This window comes from Podarcis bocagei (assembly GCF_964188305.1).
Source record: "Podarcis bocagei genome assembly, chromosome: 14".
NCBI lineage: Eukaryota > Metazoa > Chordata > Lepidosauria > Squamata > Lacertidae > Podarcis > Podarcis bocagei.
The window spans coordinates 8,554,981-8,574,951 of NC_138139.1; the positions used below are offsets into that span (position 1 = coordinate 8,554,981).

Genomic DNA, 19,971 nt, shown 5'->3' on the forward strand with positions numbered 1-19,971 from the left:
TTTTTTTCTGAAAAGCACCAGCAAAATATGATATTGAGATCTTCAGGGAAATGGAATATCTCCCCCACATCAATAATTTTTGATCACTCAGACTGGAGTTAGCATTGTTTACCCCAGGAAAATATTCATAAGAAATGGAACTGAAACTGAAACTAGGGTAAATTGAAAGAAGGGGTCACTTAGAGATAACTTCTCGCCCTTTATTGTGTTTTCTTGTAAGGAGTCTCAAAAAGTGACCAATGATGTTTGTAGTATCTTCCCTTTTTCCACAGCAAAAGCTCTTTCTATTTGTTACTCTGTTGGCTTTATAGATCTTTGTGAGTGTGATGCTTTATAAAGTCGCTGCTGCATCAGAATAACTAGCAAACAAGGCTAGAGGGCACAATCACCCATCACTGTCTCTTGTCATTGCCTCTCCATTGAATTATCCTTCTTGTTGCCATTTGCTTTGTCAAAAAGTTCTACATCCAAGGCAGTTGGTTATTGTTATTTGCTTTGTTCATGTCTTTCTCAGAGGCCAAGGATTGGGTTTTCCTGATTTCATTATGTCTGTCTCCTTTGGGCAAGCAATATATTGACACTCCAAAGGCAGAGCATCTAAAAGAAGAAAAAAATCAGGGCAATTGGCTCAGCAGGTAAGAGGTGCAGCATGGGAAGTAAGAAGCTCCATCCGGGAGCCTTCAGGCACCAGGTTACACATTTCAGGAAGGCGAGTATGAACCTGTTTGCGTCTCTGTCCAACCACCGAGTCAGCAGGTTCTTCTCCCAATATGTGCATCAAAAGGTGGAAGCAGTCAGTGCTCTATTCTCTCCGTGGTCTCTGAGCCATCTGTATGTGTTTCTGCTGTTTCCTCTGGTGGCCAAAAGAGTAAGGGAATAAAGAGCATCTGTTTTCTTTGTGCCTTCTTTTTTGTTCTTGGAGGCCATAATTTGCCAATTTATTCAATTTGACAGCATCCCCTCCTTGACCTTCATTTCTGAAGATGGCCTTCTGTCTCAAAGACCTATCTTTCACCTGGACCCAGTTTGGTTGAAACTCTCATGGCTGGCATTTGAAAGGAGACACTTCTCTGAGGAAGGGCTCTCTTCTTGGTATTGGTGCTGTGTTGCATCTCATTGTCCTTTGACTGTCAAGCTTCATCAGAGAACATGGAAATAATTTTCTGAATGGTGCTGTCGGCATAAGTTTGTCCTTAGAAGGCATCCTTTCTGCCAGATGATTTGACTCAAGCCAAACACCTTAAAACTCTTGGCTTCCATTTCACCCTCTTTTATCAAAGGATCTGGACAAACCACTCAGTTCTAATCATTTTCTTTGCTGTTCTCTTCTGGAAGCTGCTCTGAAATCTTCTATCCAACATCACTTTCCGTCCTGGGATCTCCACCGCCCTTTGAGCCCCTGAAATCTGCACCTTTTGTGTTTTTCCACCTCTCTCTGAGACTGAAGGTTTTCGTTCCTATCTTGGCTGGTTGGCTTAAAGCCTGTATTTCCTTAGCTTACACCAGTCTGAAATTTCTACTTCCTGGTAAGGTATTTGCTCATACCATCAAAGCAGCAGCTACTTTAGCTGACTTTTGCCTAAACTGCTCCACTGCTGGAAATCTGTAGAATGGCTGCATAGGCTAGGCCCAGTAGGCAATTAATTATTGCAAGATTGACTTGTTTGCCTTGGCTGAAGTGGCATTTAGAAAGCACATATTTCAGCATTTCCCTTCTGTGCATTAGGTAGCGCCAATTTTATACAATTTCCCACCATACATGCTTCAGCTCTGGTGTGTCCTAACCTGTGGCCTCCTGGATAAGCAAAGACTGTTCTTACCTGTGGAATGGATTTCTGTGTATATCAGCAGATGACCATAGGGCCTTACCCTATTCTTTTTTGTGTTGGGGCTGCTGAGTTTATCTTTGGGTATACATGACTTTTTCTGTGTCAACTTCTTTTATTTGTGCGCAGTGAGAGTTTTTGTACGTAGTATGTTGGCTGTTGCTGTTCTCTGATGTTTTCTTCCTGGCTTGTCATACTTTAAAATTAAGTCAGATAAGTGGAGTGGTTTTTAAAAAACATTGAGAGCAGCAATTTGCCTTCATGTCTCCAACTTGTAGTCACCTTTGTATATGCACAGATATCCCTTTCAAAAGTAAAAATTGGGTCTTTTTAAATTAAACTCTTTGAAAGTTCATTTGAGTTAGTTATTGTTGATAAGCTAGGCATGGCAACTTGAACACCGAATCCTGTCATACTTGTAGTTAAAAACTTGTTGAATTTCAATGTTGTTGAGTCCTTAAGTTTATTTATCCCAAATTCCTAACTTAATGCATATTATTATTCATTGAAAAAATTATGCCCTACATTCCCCCTTCGCTCAAAGCAGCTTACAAATAAAAACCAAATATAAAAGTGCTTATAATCTTATCCTTAAAGCACAAATAAGTAAAACTAAAAATGGCAGCAATCTACACATTAAGCAGCAACAGAATCAAAATGGCACCAGTGTTTAAAAAGGGAAGTTTTCAATTGTTAGTGAAATACAAATTGTGGAAGGGAATTCCACATTCCACTCACTGCATTTCGTACATTGCCACCAACTTTTCATTAGAAGGCAATGGCATATGCAGAAGGGACACAGTAGCCAGGATTAAAGGCAGACAGACTCCCATATGAAGAGATGGTCCTTCAAGTAGCTTCGTCCCAAAGTTTTTAGGGCTTTATAGATAATATGTTATATATGTAATGCTCTTCAGGAATTGCTGTTGCAAAAATACCTTGATTCATTCAGCTGGTTATATTTAGTTATTGACAGGTTGTAGCCCAAATTGCCTGACTGTTGTAGATCTAATGCACAGTTCAAAATAGCACTGCAGGAACAAATTTACTTACCTGTGTGAACGCTGTTGAAAATTGGAACCATTATTTTAATGAAGTTAGCTAGTGATGACTAAGTAGTGGAATGATGTAGTACTGATTTCTTCATGCCATCTCACTTTCCAGCTCTGTCAGGAATTTCTGTCTGGGAAGGAAGGCGTGATTGATGGCACAGCTTTGTTACTAAGAAATGAAAGAGAGCTTGGACTAACAGTGTTATCATCTTGCTAACAAGAGGCATGTCCTCTTCTGCAAAATTCCTGCAGACTATCTGTCCATAGACTGTGGTGTGTCATGATCACGTATGTAGGCTTTTCACCTGAATGCATCCAGTTTTCACATGTTGAGGACCTTCTGTTAATTAAAGGTTCCCAGTCTCCGTTATGGATTAAAAACAGTCATTCTTCTGGTGTACTCACAAGATGTCTATTCCTTCATGAAAGTGTCTCATGTATAAATGTTTTATAAACCTGAATTGCTCTTAGCCTAATATGATATACTGGTATATCTGCTGCTTTAAATAAAGATAGGAGGCCACCAATGGTCATGTGATAGCAGATGTTTTTTTTGGGGGGGCAATACTGGGACAGCCATCAGCTGGGATAATGTTCATTTTTCTTATAATGACTGTATTGAAGTTACTAGCGCATCTGTTAAGACATGCAACACTAGTTCTACTTAATGCTTGCAAGTTTCTTTAACGTTTCAAAAAGTTATTTAAAATGTATGTTTTGTTTGTCTCCATGTCACTTCACAAAACTAGGCATGCCAGTGTTATTGTTCTTATTTTTCAGATGGGAACTGAGTCATCACAATGGCATGCAAGAATTGCATGGTAGATGTTGGAATTAAATACAAGTCTCCCAATGGATAATTGTGTCTCCCCACCCCCCCAATCTAAACTGTCATTTAGGGTTTTTTGCTGGTTGTGTGTACAGTAGTACCTCGGGTTAAGAACTTAATTCGTTCCAGAGGTCCGTTCTTAACTTGAAACTGTTCTTAACCTGAGGCACCACTTTAGCTAATGGGGCCTCCCACTGCCGCCGCGCCGCCGGAGCACGATTTCTGTTCTCATCCTGAAGCAAAGTTCTTAACCTGAGGTACTATTTCTGGGTTAGCGGAGTCTGTAACCTGAAGTGTATGTAACCCAAGGTACCACTGTATACCATGCAAGCACGTTCAGTTTGGGGTATAGACAAGTGTTTCGAAGATGGCAGAATTTCTGAATAGTCGTACCTTGGATCCTGAATGCCTTGATACTTGGACGTTTTGACCCCCCGAATGCTGCAAATCCAGAAGTCATTGTTCTGGTTTGTGAACGTTCTTTTGGAACCCAAACGTCTGAAGCTGCAGTTTGGTTTTCGAACGTTTTGGAAGTCGAACGGACTTCCGGAATGGATTCTGTTCGACTTCCAAGGTACAACTGTATAGTATAGTGCTATCCACCATGCATAATGGCTGCTGTTGGGATAGTTTATTGGTGAGCACCTGGAAGTGGGTGGCGCTGTGGTCAAAATCACTGAGCCTCTTGTATTTGCCGATTGGAAGGTTGGCAGTTTGAATCTGCGCAATGGGGTGAACTCCTGTTGCTCTGTTCCAGCTTCTGCCAACCTAGCAGTTTGAAAGCACACCAGTGTGAGTAGATTAATAGGTACTGCTGTGGCGGGAAGGTAAACAGTGTTTCTTTGTGCTCTGGCACTCATCATGGTGTCCCATTGTGCCAGAAGTGTTTTAGTCCTGCTAGCCACATGACCTGGAAAGCTGGCTGTGGACAAACGCCAACTCCCTCGGCCTGAAGCGAGATAAGTGCTGCACCCCATAGTTGCCTTTGACTGGACTTAACTGTCCAGGGATCCTTTACCTATTGGTGAGCCATGTCACGGAGTTCTGTGTAGCATTGTTGTTTGTTAATTTGGTGCGCTTATATTTAAACATATGCAAAGCATTAAGTTGTATGTCATTTTTGAGATATTAGATTTCCAGGCTTAATACTTGTGAAGATAGATTCTTCTTTAGTTACCTGTTTCTGAATTATCATCTTCTGCCTGTGTGTTATGCTAAATTTGTTGGAACAGTATATTTCATCGTGTGTGTGTGTGTTCAGCTGATACTGAGTATTTTAGAGGCCTCTGGATAAACTGGCTTTCTTTCTTTCTTTATAAGGTATTTACACACTTCTAAAATAACCCAATAATTCAAATTCTTAGCTATCTTTAACCTGTAAAGGTATAGGTACCCCTGACCGTTAGGTCCATTCGTGGATGACTTGCTCATCTTGCTCTATAGGCTGAGAGACCCGGCGTTTGTCCACAGACAGCTTCCGGGTCTTTAACCTGTAAGTGGTGCTATTTCTAACATTCTCTTGTGTGACTGACAGTAAGTTGGACACTTGATTGAACTGTTCTCTTTTAAATTGCTACTACAACTTTAGGAATCTGTTTTAATTCTTAGTTCTTACTCAAATAAAATTAGAGACAGCAGCAAAGCTTTTGAACATTTAAAGAGAAATTAACTTTAACCTAGATGAGCTTCTGGGGCTGCACTTGCTTAGTGGAGAAGGAAATCTACATGCGATTGAGCCTCATTTGCCGTATGTTCCGGAACTTGACCATGCAAGCACACAGCCCTCACCCTTTCCTTGTATATCTATCAAATACTTTTTTCTTTTTCTGGAGATGCCTTAATGTTAGTGTGTGTTTTTCCATTTTTAACTTCTCATTTTCCCGAGGGACTTCATAAATATTGTTTCCTCCTACAAAGCTGCTGACATGAAGCAAATATTTCTAATACATTATTCATGTGGTGTTCATTTTTTTGTGTTGAGGAATTAATACAGCTTCACTTAGAAATTCTGTTCCATGGTTGAAATAGAAGAAAAAGATGGCACAGCAGATATTACATGCACAGTTATTTGATATGTGTTAAAGTTTAATCAACAAAAGAGATATAGCTTGCGTAAATATATATTCACCTGTTTTGCATGTAAAATTAAGCCAAATCATGGCTTAGCACGAATGAACAAAAACGTGGGTTGTCCAGAGTAAAGATTGTGGTCATGGCTCTAGTTTTGCTGCTGTGATACCATGTGCATTAGGGATGGAAAACACTGTCAGAGCACAGCATCTTAGCAGACTTAAATTCTACCACCTCTCATTTTAATATTATATTTTATTTGCTAGGGAAGGTTGTATCACAGGTACATAGTATAGAATTATGGCTCTTAGAAGGGTAAAAAGAATACACCCTTAAAATACATGGCTTGAGGCATGCAGTTTTTCTGGATATTTTGCCAAATATAGGGCATACCCACACTACAAACATCTAAGTCTCTGATGTTACTTACAATTTTATTGTGGAAACCTAGCACCAATCCAAAACTGACCCAAACGAGAGCAAGTCCTAGTCTTCTTTCTGGGAGCCAGTAATTCTGGATCATATTATTCCTTCATATTAATAGAAAACTGTGGTTCTTAGCTGAGATAACTCATTTGGTAGTGCAGGAGACTCTTAATCTCAGGGTTATGGGTTCAAGCCCTATGTTGGCAAAAATTTCTGCATCGCAGGGGGTTGGACTAGATGACCCTTGTGTCCCTTTCAACTCTATGGCTCTATGAACAATATTTACATATAGTTTTAGGTAGGATTTGGTCGTATTTAAAGTTTTCTAACATGATTTTATTGAAAACCTGCACACAAAATTGCACTGTTCTTTGTCTAAAGATTTAGTAGTTCTTCACTTACACAATTTGTACTTTCAGTGGTTAGTCTCACAAAATCACTTTGTTTAGGATCACTGAGCATTTGTGATGTTTATTTGCAATCCTCTCTCTAAGCTTATGTTACTACTATTTAGCACATTGTATGAAGCATTGGTATCAATTCTAATGCATGCATTATGACATTGTATTTTGTGTGAAGTGCTTGTAAGTTGTTTAATTCTGTGTAACAAAGGATGCCCTTGAAATTGTGATTTCACACAAGATCTTATTTCTTTACACATAACACTGTTACTTTTTTAGAACTTCAGTTCATGCTGTGTTAAAGTTAACAGAGGGGTATACAGTATTCTGAAATAAGGAATATTCAGTAGCTTGCTAAGTTAACAGAATAACTTTATCAGCACAGAATGCAATGCTACACTTTTTCATTGTTTGCCCTAGAAGCCAGGATTCTGTTATTTGTTGCACCTGATGTGCTTTGTTTCCCCTTGTTGGCTCATTGCAACCCCCCACTATTATCTCAGTGAATACCTGAGATAGAGACTGATGTGTCCTTTCCTAGCAGCAGCAGCAGTACTATGCAGCCCAAATGAGATTCAACATGAATTGAATGATACTTTGAAGTAAGTTGTCATACAGAATTGTTCTGACCTCAATGAAAGGGAGGCAAGTCGCATCGGAAAAACTCTCAACTAGTTTCCTGCTGTATGGCATGAGAGACTGGCATTCTAGGCAGCAGTCCTAGACTTGACACTGCTATACTTCATCCCTCTTAGCAGGACATAACATTTTGGGTGTTATACAGTATTGTGTTCTTCTTGCGTTAGTGGAAATATTCAGCCACTTGTAACAACATAATGAATGCATATGCATAGAAACATGTCTATCTTTCATAGCATTTACAAAAAGTGAAGCATGGATATACAGAGCTTTTAGTTAGTATCCCAGGTTTTCAAACCACAACACTAATAGTTCATAATATCTGAGTCATGATCAGTTTTAGAAATTCAGATATATAAGCTAGGCGTCAAATGGCTCCTTAAACCAGGATTACAGTCACCATACTCTGCTTTCTATTCAGATTGTATAAATCTTTTGTCTTTTATGGTCACCAAAATGGAACGCCTAGTTACCATTTTAGGGCCAGACAGCTTGAAAGTCATATTTTTGAGTATGACTTTTTGATTCCTGAAATTCATTCTGATTGTACAGATAAAATATAATGGATAGAATTCTACAGGATGTTTTGCCAGTGTGTGGAAACAGTTTAGATCCAAGGATCCCCAGGTATGCACCTCCAGATGGTGGAGACGTCAGGTGCCATCCTGGCACCCGAGGAACTTCTCTTGGTCACAAATGGCCGATATCTAGGTGCAAAATGCACCTGGCAAATTTCAAACACTTTACTGTAGTGCTGCTAAAGGGCGGAATTCTCTGTTCCTCCTCTGCCCAACCTCCAACAGGCTAGGAATCATGATCCAGTGAGGGGCCATAATGCATAGAAACAAGTTTCAGAGCATGAACTGGGATATACTCCTAGAATCAGCAGATTAAGAATAGCAGGCTGTATACCAGCCACTTCACACATGGAGCACTCCACCACTTCTTCCTTATTGGGGAAGGGTGGTAACTATGTGCAGAAATCCTTGCTCCCACCCTGCTCATCTACCCATGGAAGGTAGAGATTGTTTTTTTTAAAAAAAATCTGCTTCTCCCACTTACTAAACCTTAAGATTTGGCTGCTAGGGCATTATCTCGAATTTTGGCATTTGGTTTTAGACTTCTGTCTCCAGCTGCAAACTGAATACTCCACTCCTTAGAAAGATGTATGCTGAAACACACCTTTCAAGCCATTGGACTGTGGTAAATATTTAAAGGGAGAGCTAGCAGGCCAAAAAGGAACTGCTGTTGATTGCTGCAAGGGTGTGAATTCTGTTCCTCTCCAAAATAGCTGATTGCGATATTGTGACTTATATCACAGGGCCATGTGCATGCAGTTCTGGTGGCTTCTGTATCAGGCTGGGGAATCATGACCGCAGTACCTATTTGTACATACACAATTCTCTGTCCAATGAAGATGTTATTTCCACAGCTCTGGAGGGGCCATATTTTAGTGGTAGATCACATACTGGGATTTCTGCATGTAAAGTATCTCTAATAAAATATTCTATGGTAGTAGTAGCTGGAAAACTCCAGCTGGCACTCAGAGCTTGTACCTTTAAACAAGTCAGTATTGGGTTTAGTGAACCAAGGCTTGGCTTACTCAGTATAAAGCATATTCACATGTTAATAAAATATATATACCATTTTACCGGGGTTGGTTCAATATATTTTGAGGGGGGGGGGGTTGTGTGTTGTGTGTTTTCATTTTCCCATTTTAGTAAACAGCTTCTAAATTCCGGAGATATTCTTATATTATTACTCATTCTTAGACTTTAAGACAAGGAGGAAGAATACAAAAATTAAAGTGGGCTTCAGTAACTGAAGTTTCTATATTAAGGAATGGCATCTAGGAGTTTGACATGCTGCTAATGAAGGAACAGTCTTGTAGTGAAAGATCATTTTTTCCTTTGAGATCCATTGCATATATAAATAACTGTGTTTGGTGCCATCTAGTGGCTGCGATGTTGCATTTTAACACAGAGAGAACAAAGATAGAAATTTTTATGAATCATGTCTTTGTCCGACTTCCCACACTTTTTGTTTCTAATGAATTTGAATTGTTTCTGACTTGTTTAATGCTACTTGTGTAGTATATTGAAATGAAATCTTGCATATTCCATTTTTGCTGTTATGACTGGTTTTAGATTAAAAATCTTAATTTTGTTTCTCCTTGATTTACTTTGGTATTTTTTCTTTGCTCTTGAACATGGAGGCTTGTATGATTTCCAGAGTTTTCAAGTTTCCCCACTCTCTGCAACTTGAAACAACTGCCTTTAAGGCACTCAATTACTACAAGTTGTATCTGTGGGAAAACAGTACTGCAGTTTGCACTAACTACATGCTCATAAGGAATGTAGACGAAGGACTGAATGCTTCTTGAGAGGCTGTCTGTGGCTTGCTTTTAATCATTAAGACTGAAATGTCACAGACTTTGCATGCTAATTATGAGGTCCTGTAGTACCATTCCAATTAACTGTACTTTTTATAGTGTAGGACAAGGGTGGCTAATTTGTGGCTCTCCAATATATTGATGGACAACTCACATCAACTCTAGCTAGCATGACCATTTGCAGTGGATGATGGGGTTTGTAGTCCAGGAGCATTCAGCACATAGTTTGTTTACTGTATTTGCTTGAATCTAATATGCACTTTTTTTTGCCAAATTATGTTGCGAAAATTAGGGTGTGCATTAGATTCAATGGTGTATTTACATTTGCCAGCAAATACTTTTTGGATTTCAAGGTTTTGAAGATTGAGGTGTGCATTAGGTTTGATGATGCATTAGACTCGAGTAAATATGGTAGTTGTTGAAATTTTTTAGTCACTTTATCTTGGCCTGGGCAACCGAAAGCAACTTACAAATAAACAGACAAAAAAAATCTCACATAGATACTTTAAAACCAAAAGGGGGGAAAATACATTAAACATCACAGGTTAGCCAGCAATTTGATATCTGCTCCCAATGGTATTATTTTACTCTTTGTTCCACTTTTTAAATCAGAAACATGAGTTAAGTGGTTTTAAAAAGAGGCTTTCTTCCAGTGAGCCACTAAACTCTTCTGTAATTTTAATATTGTGTTAACAATTTCTCCATGCATCCAGGCCTTTTTGTTTGAACCAGAATTACCAATGTATACAGTGGTACCTCAGGTTACGTACGCTTCAGGTTACAGACTCCGCTAACCCAGAAATAGTACCTCGGGTTAAGAACTTTGCTTCAGGATGAGAACAGAAATTGTGCAGCGGCAGCGCGGGAGCAGCAGGAGGCCTCATTAGCTAAAGTGGTGCTTCAGGTTAAGAACAGTTTCAGGTTAAGAATGGACCTCTGGAACGAATTAAGTACGTAACCAGAGGTCCAACTGTATTTACAAAGCCTCTTGATGGGAAAAACATCTAGCAAAAGTGCTTGTCCGAGAGGCAATCTAAATATTCATTACCGTATTTTTCGCCCCATAAGACGCACTTTTTCCCCTCCAAAAATGAAGGGGAAATCGGGGTGCGTCTTATGGGGCGAATGCCTGCAAGCCTCGCGCGCCCGGCAGGAGGTCCGACCGGGTGCGCGAGGCTTGGGGCGGCAGCCTGTCGCCCGAAGCACGGGGAGCCCTCTGGAGGGCTCCCCCTGCTTCGGGCGAGTGTCTGCAAGCCTCGCGCACCCGGCAGGAGGTCCCACCGGGTGCGCGAGGCTTGGGGCGGCAGCGGACTGCTTGCGCGCACCGAGAAGCTTGGGGCCAGCCCGCCCCAAGCTTCTCGGTGCGCGCAAGCAGTCCGCTGCCGCCCCAAGCCTCGCGCACCCGGTGGGACCTCCTGCCGGGTGCGCGAGGCTTGGGGCGGCAGCGGACTGCTTGCGCGCACCGAGAAGCTTGGGGCGGGCTGAGCTCAGCTGGCCCCAAGCTTCTAGGTGCGCGCAAGCAGTCCGCTGCCGCCCCAAGCCTCGCGCACCCAGCGGGACCTCCTGCCGGGTGCGGGAGGCTTGGGGCGGCAGCGGACTGCTTGCCGGCATGCAGAAGCTTGGGGCGTGCTGAGCTCAGCACGCCCCAAGCTTCTAGGTGCGCGCAAGCAGTCCGCTGCCGCCCCAAGCCTCGCGCACCCGGCGGGACCTCCTGCCGGGTGCGGGAGGCTTGGGGCAGCAGCGGACTGCTTGCCGGCATGCAGAAGCTTGGGGCGTGCTGAGCTCAGCACGCCCCAAGCTTCTAGGTGCGCGCAAGCAGTCCGCTGCCGCCCCAAGCCTTGCGCACCCGGCGGGACCTCCTGCCGGGTGCGGGAGGCTTGGGGCGGCAGCGGACTGCTTGCCGGCATGCAGAAGCTTGGGGCGTGCTGAGCTCAGCACGCCCCAAGCTTCTAGGTGCGCGCAAGCAGTCCGCTGCCGCCCCAAGCCTTGCGCACCCAGCGGGACCTCCTGCCGGGTGCGGGAGGCTTGGGGCGGCAGCGGACTGCTTGCCGGCACGCAGAAGCTTGGGGCGCGCTGACCTCAGCTTGCCCCAAGCTTCTGGATTAGTGCAGCGCACCTGGGGGGGGGGAAATAAATTTTTTTTCCTTTATTTCCCCCCCTAAAATCTAGGTGCGTCTTATGGGCCGGTGCGTCTTATGGGGCGAAAAATACGGTACTTCTGTCTAATAGTGAATAGTAATTTGGAAAGCAAAGTTGGGGCCAAGACAAGGCCCATTATTTCTAAAGGACAATCTAAAAATTTGGCCTTAAACAGTTATTTGCTAGTAAAATATCAACCATGTCAATAGCTGTACAGTGGTGCCCCGCAAGACGAACGCCTCGCAAGACGGAAAACCCGCTAGACGAAAGGGTTTTCCGTTTTGGAGGCGCTTCGCAAAACGAATTTCCCTATGGGCTTCCTTCGCAAGACGAAAGCCCATAGGGAAATCTCCGGGACAGCGGGGAAGCGCAGCGCTTCTTCCCCACTGTCCTCGGACCTCCTCCGAAGGCTGGCGGTGGGGCGGAAAGCCCTTCTCCCCGCGCCAGCCTTCGGAAGGCTCCTCCGAAGGCTGGCGGTGGGGAGAAAAGCCCTTCTCCCCGCGCCAGCCTTCGGAAGGCTCTTCCGAAGGCTGGCGGTGGGGCGGAAATCCCTTCTCCCCGCGCCAGCCTTCGGAAGGCTCCTCTGAAGGCTGGCGGTGGGGAGAAAAGCGCTTCTCCCCGCGCCAGCCTTCGGAAGGCTGCTCCGAAGGCTGGCGGTGGGGCGGAAAGCCCTTCTCCCCACGCCAGCCTTCGGATGGCTGTCCTGAAGACTTGCGGTGGGAGGAGGGTTTTCCTTCCCACCGCCAACATTCAGAATGCTGTTCTGAATGTTGGCGGTGGGGAGGAAAAACCCTCCTCTCACCGCAAGCCCCGGGAACAGAGGAGAAGCGCTGCGCCCCTTCCCCTCTGTTCCCGTACCTGTCCTGAAGGCTTGCGGTGGGGAGAAAAGCCCTTCTCCGCACCGCCAGCCTGGCAAGCGGTTTCCATAGGAACGCATTAATTGATTTTCAATGCATTCCTATGGGAAACCGTGCTTCGCAAGACGAAAAACTCGCAAGAAGAAAAAACTTGTGGAACGAATTAATTTCGTCTTGCGAGGCACCACTGTACTTGGAATTTTTTGTATTAAATACATGCCCAGTGGACTTTGCCTGAGTCTGTCTCCCCCTTACTTCCTCCCTCTCCCACCAAGCCCCCTCCCCCCTTTTAGTTTTGTTCTTATTGCATTTACTTTAGGGGTAAATGAAAAAGTCCCCCCCCCCAATACAACCGTATCAAGCAGTGCCAAAATGCAGTAAGACTGAGTATGTATAGTCAGTTTCTCAAAGAAAAACTTAGTTGTAAATAGCTTCTAAGTTACTCTTTGAATACAGAATTCTTTCTCTAATGATTTTTACATTTCATATAGCATAGCAGGTCAAATCCAGGCTACTGTTCCTTATAACTAAGAGCTAAATCTGTCTTGTCTAAAAATTGACAACCTGTATTTAGGTTTCTTGGCATTAATTAAAGAACGTGCTTCTCAGCCACCCAGGCAGAGTACTCTATTGAAAACCATAATTTCTCTTGTTAAGGGAGAAGGGGAGAGGTTGCACGTTTATCCTGGTATCCTAGGCAATTAGTACTCAATCAATGTCATCTGCTTCAGCCGTATTATAAAGGGGCATCTACCCACAGACAGTTATTTAAAAACAAGTAGCATTTTTTTCAAGTGCTCCGGTTGTCAAAAGAGCTTTCCTTTACAAATCAACATGCTTCTGTTTTTCAATCTATAGCCAGATGGAAACGCACCAATACTTCCTTTCTCAGGCCACTCAGCTGATACAAGCTTTGTTTCTTTCCAGGAGGATTAGCCTGTTTTGTGTGATTATTCTTCATTAGTGGGATTTTATCAAATTCCTATGATCTAGATGTAAATACAACCTGTGAAAATTAATGGTACATTTTGAATTTGATATGCTAAAAGTGTAAAAGCAAATGTTTGCTTTGTTTCTGAAAACAATATCATTCTAGAAAATATTTTGTTTATAGAGCTGCCAAAAGAAACACAATATTAGTTTAGATGTTAGCTTTCTTTTTTTGCCCATGAAGCCCTCCAAGCGGTTCTTACAAATATTAGCAACATTAAACATTAAAAATGCACACTGAAACTGTAATAAAACAATTAACAAGATAAAGAACTGACACAACCAGCACAGACAATGCCCCTTTTATGATACCAATCAATCCTCCCACAGATGGCACTAGTGGCACCTAGAGTATTGACCTGTTCATGAATGACTGGGGCATGGGGGTTTACATAGGATTACAGTGGTGCCCCGCAAGACGAATGCCTCGCAAGACGGAAAACTCGCTAGACGAAAGAGTTTTCCGTTTTGGAGGTGCTTCGCAAAACGAATCTCCTATGGGCTTGCTTCGCAAGACGACAATGTCTTGCGAGTTCCTGCTGTTTTTCCCCCTTTCCCCCCTTTTTCTAAGCCGCTAAGCCGCTTATCAGCTGATCCTATCAGCAGATAAGCCGCTAATAGCGCTAATAGCGCTAAGCCGGTTATCAGCTGATCTGATCAGCAGATAAGCCACTAATAGCGCTAAGCCGGTTATCAGCTGATCCGATCAGCAGATAAGCTGCTAATAGCGCTGATAGCGCTAAACCGCTTATCAGCTGATCCGATCAGCAGATAAGCCTCTAAAAGCCTCTAATAGCGCTAATCCGCTAATCCTTCAATGGGCTTGCTTTGCAAGACGAAAAAAAACCGCTAGACGAAGAGAATCACAGAACGGATTCTTTTTGTCTTGCGAGGCACCACTGTATAGGCATTGGCCTAATGTCATAAATAAATGGCTCAGAACCACAATACTTTAAGGACTGTCTCTCCACATATGAATTGACCTGGACCCTGCGATCATCATCTGATGCCCTTCTTGGTGTGCCTCCTCCATGAAAGGTCTGGAGGGTGGCAACATGAGAACAGGCCTTTTTTGCAGTGGCTACACACTTGTGGAATGCTCTGCCCAGAGAGGCTTGCCTTGTGCCTTTGTTACATATTTTTAGGTTCCAGGCCAGAGCCGCATTTAGGTTTGATGAGGCCCTAAGCTACTGTAGGTAATGGGGCCCTTTATAAGTCCAGCTGTCCTTTGTCAACAACGAATTGTCGCTGTTTTTTGTGTTGAATAATTTATGGACCTAATAGGTATCTAAAGCCATTTGCACATAACAAATAGGAGCCTACACAACACAAAACACTGTTGCTATATGTAGGTTTTATTTTATATATATTTTTTATCTTATATTTTGGAAATGTACATCCAGGTTTTTTCCTTTAATTTTTTTTGGGCCCCCAAGAGGGTGGGGCCCTAAGCTATAGCTTGTTTAGCTTATACGTAAATCCAGCACTGTTCCAGGCAAACATGTTTCTCTTTTCCCAGGCTTATTTTAATAAATATAAGTAGTAGTAGTAATATATTTATGTGTGTGGAAGACTGTGGTGGGAGAAAAAAACACATAGAAAACAGGACATGTTTCTATAATCTCCTGTAGTGGGAGCGAGACTGTCAGGTTGGGCTTTAGGACCCACCAGCAGCAAAGACAGGAAAGAGATGGAGCTCCCAGAATACCTCAGTCTGCCCTGCCTTTGCAGCAAGCAGTACATGTCTTCTGTTCATGTTCAGTAAAATGTGGCATGTACTTTCAGAACATAAGTATTTGTTTTGATCCCTTCACTTCTGTTCAAAGAGGAAGCGATAAATGCTAAATATGTATATGCTTGGAAATATCAAAACAAATGTTGGAAGGAAAATTCAGGAATTAATTTTCAAACCTGAGTGCTGTCCCCCTTCCAGTTTTTGAGAGAATCAGGAATGAAGAAGATGTCCTAAATAGTGTTCAGCACTTGTTTACTTTATGGAAGTCTATTACAACTTTGCAAAAAAAATAAATAGTGTTCAAATGTTTTAAATTTTAAATTTGTTCAGTTTAAATTTTTAAAGTTCAGTTTCATGGAGTAAGAACTTGAAATTCTTATCATGGAGTTTGCTGAATGAAAAATAATTAAAATTACACTAGTGACATCCATTGTTTATCCCCCCAGCTTTGCTTTAGCTGTTTAACAATGAGATATGGGTAGGTTTTTTTAAAATGAATGAATGACTGAATTGTTGAATAATTCATTCAGTGTAAGGAACATTGCTGAAATTGACTGCACAACATAGCTGGGTATAACATTTCAAAATCTCAGGTCCCTACCTCAGTTTTTGGAGATCAACACCATACTTTAGGTTTGAGCCTTGTTGAGCAAGAAATGGGAAGGAGTGCTCCAATATTTCCCCTTTGCTTAGCTAAGATAGAGGAGACTTCTTAATTTCTTGTCTTACCTTTCTCATCGGTCAGTGGAAGTCAGCAATGTTGGAGTTGTTGCCTCAAAGAACCTGGAGCATCTTGAAGTGGCAGTTCCCAAAAGATCAGCCCTCTCTTTGCTGCTGCTCAGCTGTATCAACTACAGTGGAACCTTGGTTCTCAAAATTAATCCATTCCGGAAGTCCATTCGATTCCCGAAACTCTTCGAAAACCAAGGTGCAGCTTCTGATTGGCTACAGGAGCTTCCTGTACTCAAGTGGAAGCCAGGTCAGATGTTCGACTTCAGAAAAAAATCGAAAACCGGAACACACACTTCCGGGTTTTCGGCGTTCAGGAGCCAATTTGTTTGTCAACTAAGCCATTCGAGAACCAAGGTTCCACTGTATATGGGAATGCACACATGAGAGTGAGTACAGGTTGGACACACTTACTTGGGCTATGTCCACTATGTCTACCCACTGATATGCTGCCCTTGGTGTATCTATAAAATGTTAAGCACTTTGATTTATATTATGTATTTTTTATCTTTATTAACTTTTTAATTTAAAGTTCACCACAAATTCATTAGAAAAGTGTGAGGGACACAGGAAGTTGGGTGTGTGGGAGAGGCAATTTTCAAAGTCTGCATACTGACACTTCCAGAAGTTCTAAGGTCCTACCTTCTTGTGCCAATAAATCAGTGGCACCATACTTACTTTGACTTGTGGGTTGCCATACCAGTAAGGTTGGGTGGGACCCACTGTTCTAATCATATGATTAAAACTACTTAACATATTTGCCCTCCCTTCTGTTGGAAGGCAGTATACATTAAGGAACTGTATACCGAGAATATGATTAACTTAAAATGTGTATTCACCATGTTATTCCAGTCAGGTTATTTAGTTAGCCCTCGTTCAGCAGAGAACAAATTTCTTAGCAAAGATACTGTTAGTCTTGAATGTTAAGGCTCTGTTGCAATTAAAGGCAAGTTACCTTTGATTAAACTATGTGAAGGCTACGGCAGCTTGGGGAAAGCTTCACGAAAAAACATTAATATACTCATTTAATGTAAAGTATATTTACAAAACAATTTAATTTCTTGTATGACCGACCCTGGTTACACAATGAGGGATAAAGCTTTTCTAGAAAAAACAGAATATATTGTATGTTAAATTATTATGGGGAGGATGTGGCTTCACTTTAAATTTTCAGTGTGAGAGATAACATGCAAAACTTCATAAGACTATAAAAATTGTTTTGCTAGATTAGGCCAAGGGCCATCTGTTCCAGTGTTCCAATGCCAAGAAATAACAGCCAGGTGGCTCTGGGGCTTCAGGAGTTTATATGCAGGTCATGATAGCAATCCCCTGTTTGCCCCCAGCATGTGGAGTTGAATTAATTTGTCTTGGCAAACAGGTATTGGTAGACTTAGCTTTAAAAAATGAGGGAGAGGGAGAGGGAGAGAATGAGAACAAAAGCAATAGCTAGCTAGCTAGCTAGCATCCAACATATTTTGTGGTAGTGATTTCCTTATGTCAGTCAGTGAGTAGTCTTTCCTGAACCTAGTGCTGATCAGTTTCATTGGATGACCTATTAGTTCTGGTTTGCATAGTTTGAAAGACATAGGGTTATTTCTGAAAATTGTCAGGTTCTTATTTCCCCTCTCTGTAACATTAAGTATCATTTACTCTTTGCCATGTTATGGAATCCTAATGTTGCGAATTTTTGGACCATAGTAGATAAATTTTGAACTAGAGGCAGGGAAATGCAGAATGTTGTGATGAAATGGCATAAGTTAAATTAGTACTGCACATTGGTGATGAGGATAAAAACAGAACATGAGTAAGTTATTTTGACAACAGTCCTGTTATACCATAACATGTTAGTTCACTCTGTCTGTAGAGTATATTCTCCAGTCTCTATGCCATTTCCAGCTTGTTGTTACCCTTTTATAATAAGGTTACCAGATTTTTTTCAATGAATCTGGGGACACTTTTGAACTTCCTACTAAATAGATGGAATTTGTTAGGGGACTGATTTGTAAATCGGGGGACTGTCCCCCGGGAAAAGAGGAAATCTGGTAACCTTATTTTATAATCTTTCTCTTTGGACAAGACGGGTAATATTTATGGTTTGCAACTCAACAGGACCCTTATACTGGCCTTCTTCAACTTTGTGCCTTCCAGATGTTTTGGCTAACAACCCCCATTGTCCTTCACCATTGACCATGTTAGCTCAGGTAGTCTGGAGGGCAGCAGATTGCAGAAGGATGTTTTATATTACCAAGCGGCTTAAGCCAAACTTTGGACTTACAAGCCATATGCCTCATGGCTTATACTTCTAAGTAACTTGCATCTACGTGTGTATGTGTGTGTGATTTGTGAAATATATACATCTCTGTAAACATATGCATGCTAAGCACGATTGCCTATTTAACCACCAAGTTCATAGTCCTTTCTAGAACCTATGGTAGTTTCTTCATGAGATGGAAAATGTAAATATTTTTGATGATGATGATATATATTGGTTCCGTTACACAGGATATCAAAGCATATATTTCAAATATTTACTACCAAAAGCAGTTAACATATCAGAATGTAAGGAACAATATTCAATTGTTGTAAAATAAATATTTAGGATAGCTGAGAAGCATTTAAAAAATCTTCATTTCTCTTGTGTTTTGCAGGACCCACAGTGAGGACTTTTACTCCATTTTATTTTACTGTGGAGCCAGTGGACACTCTGTCAGTTAGAGCTTCATCTGTTATACTGAATTGTTCAGCTTATTGTGAGTCATCTCCAAAAATCGAATGGAAAAAGGATGGAACTTTCTTAAACTTGGTGTCAGATGACCGACGCCAGTTGCTACCAGATGGATCTTTATTAATCAACAGTGTAGTGCATTCTAAGCACAATAAGCCTGATGAAGGCCATTATCAGTGTGTTGCAACTGTGGAAAGCCTTGGAACCATTGTAAGCAGAACAGCTAAGCTCACAGTAGCTGGTGAGTATTTTAAAGTTGTTTCCTTTCTTGTGCTTATCCCATCTCACAAATATTGGCCCCTCAGTTCCACAGACAACATCCTGCCTGCATTGTATGTGAAGGGATTTTTTTAGTGGACTTTCTGTCTGAGGGGTCCCCCCAGCTTGCTATCACAGTGTATTTGGTGTGCTGCTGCACAGGCAACTCCCTAACACACTATCCACACAACAAGGTTCAGAAGTCAGTTGCTCTGCATAAATGATAGTGAAGGGCCAAAGGACTGTTCTTCTTTGTTTCTCCACATGTGTTTTTGTAGGTCTCTACTTTACTTATCTGTTATATTTCTTAAATGATGTGGCATTATGCAGACTATTGCATGCTACACCTCAGAATTTTATTTTGACACAGAGAATGGAGAAACAAGGGGAAAAGAACCTTATAGTAGTTTTAGATTGGAAAAACTTGACTAACGTAGCTTTTTCTTTCATTTCCCTAATGAACTATAAGCTCCTCTCAGGGTTGTTTTCTTTGCTTAATAAAAAGCTTTGGGTAATGAATTCCTTCCACAACCCAGCAATATTTGCTGCTTTTTAAAATTCAAACATTGCGTCTATTAAATTGTGACAAAAGGAAGAACACAAGGCACAAGTGCTTGATTTTTATCTCCAGTATAATGAGTTTGATGGCCCAATTAGCATAAACGGGTCTGTCCTGGGCTTTTGCCTGACAAACTTGATGGACGATTGGGGATGTAAGGACCTTAATGGTCCTTAATGACTTGGAATCTCTGCTAGCCTTGGGAATTTTACACCCTTGAGAGTTTGGGGAAAGGATAAGCTGGGTAGCAGGGGAGTTGTTGCTGTTGCTGTATGGTAATCTGATTCAGGCTTATTAGTTAATACTGTATGCTTCAAGAATTCCTCCCCTCCACCCACATCCAT

At 41.8% G+C, this 19,971-nt stretch overlaps 1 protein-coding gene and 1 long non-coding RNA gene across 9 annotated transcripts in view; both read left to right on the plus strand.

Moving 5' to 3' along the window:
* The window catches only part of LOC308572846, a 198,965-nt gene that overhangs the window by 87,189 nt on the left and 91,805 nt on the right, over positions 1–19,971 (plus strand). The gene's annotated exons all lie outside the window — the stretch shown is intronic.
* Positions 1–19,971, plus strand: part of NEO1 (neogenin 1) — a 108,505-nt gene that overhangs the window by 25,761 nt on the left and 62,773 nt on the right. For all 8 annotated transcript variants that reach the window (XM_081169185.1, XM_081169186.1, XM_081169181.1 and 5 more), the window contains exon 2: positions 18,734–19,051. In XM_081169185.1, the coding sequence (XP_081025311.1) occupies positions 18,734–19,051 (318 nt within the window). The remainder of the gene's footprint in view (positions 1–18,733; positions 19,052–19,971) is intronic.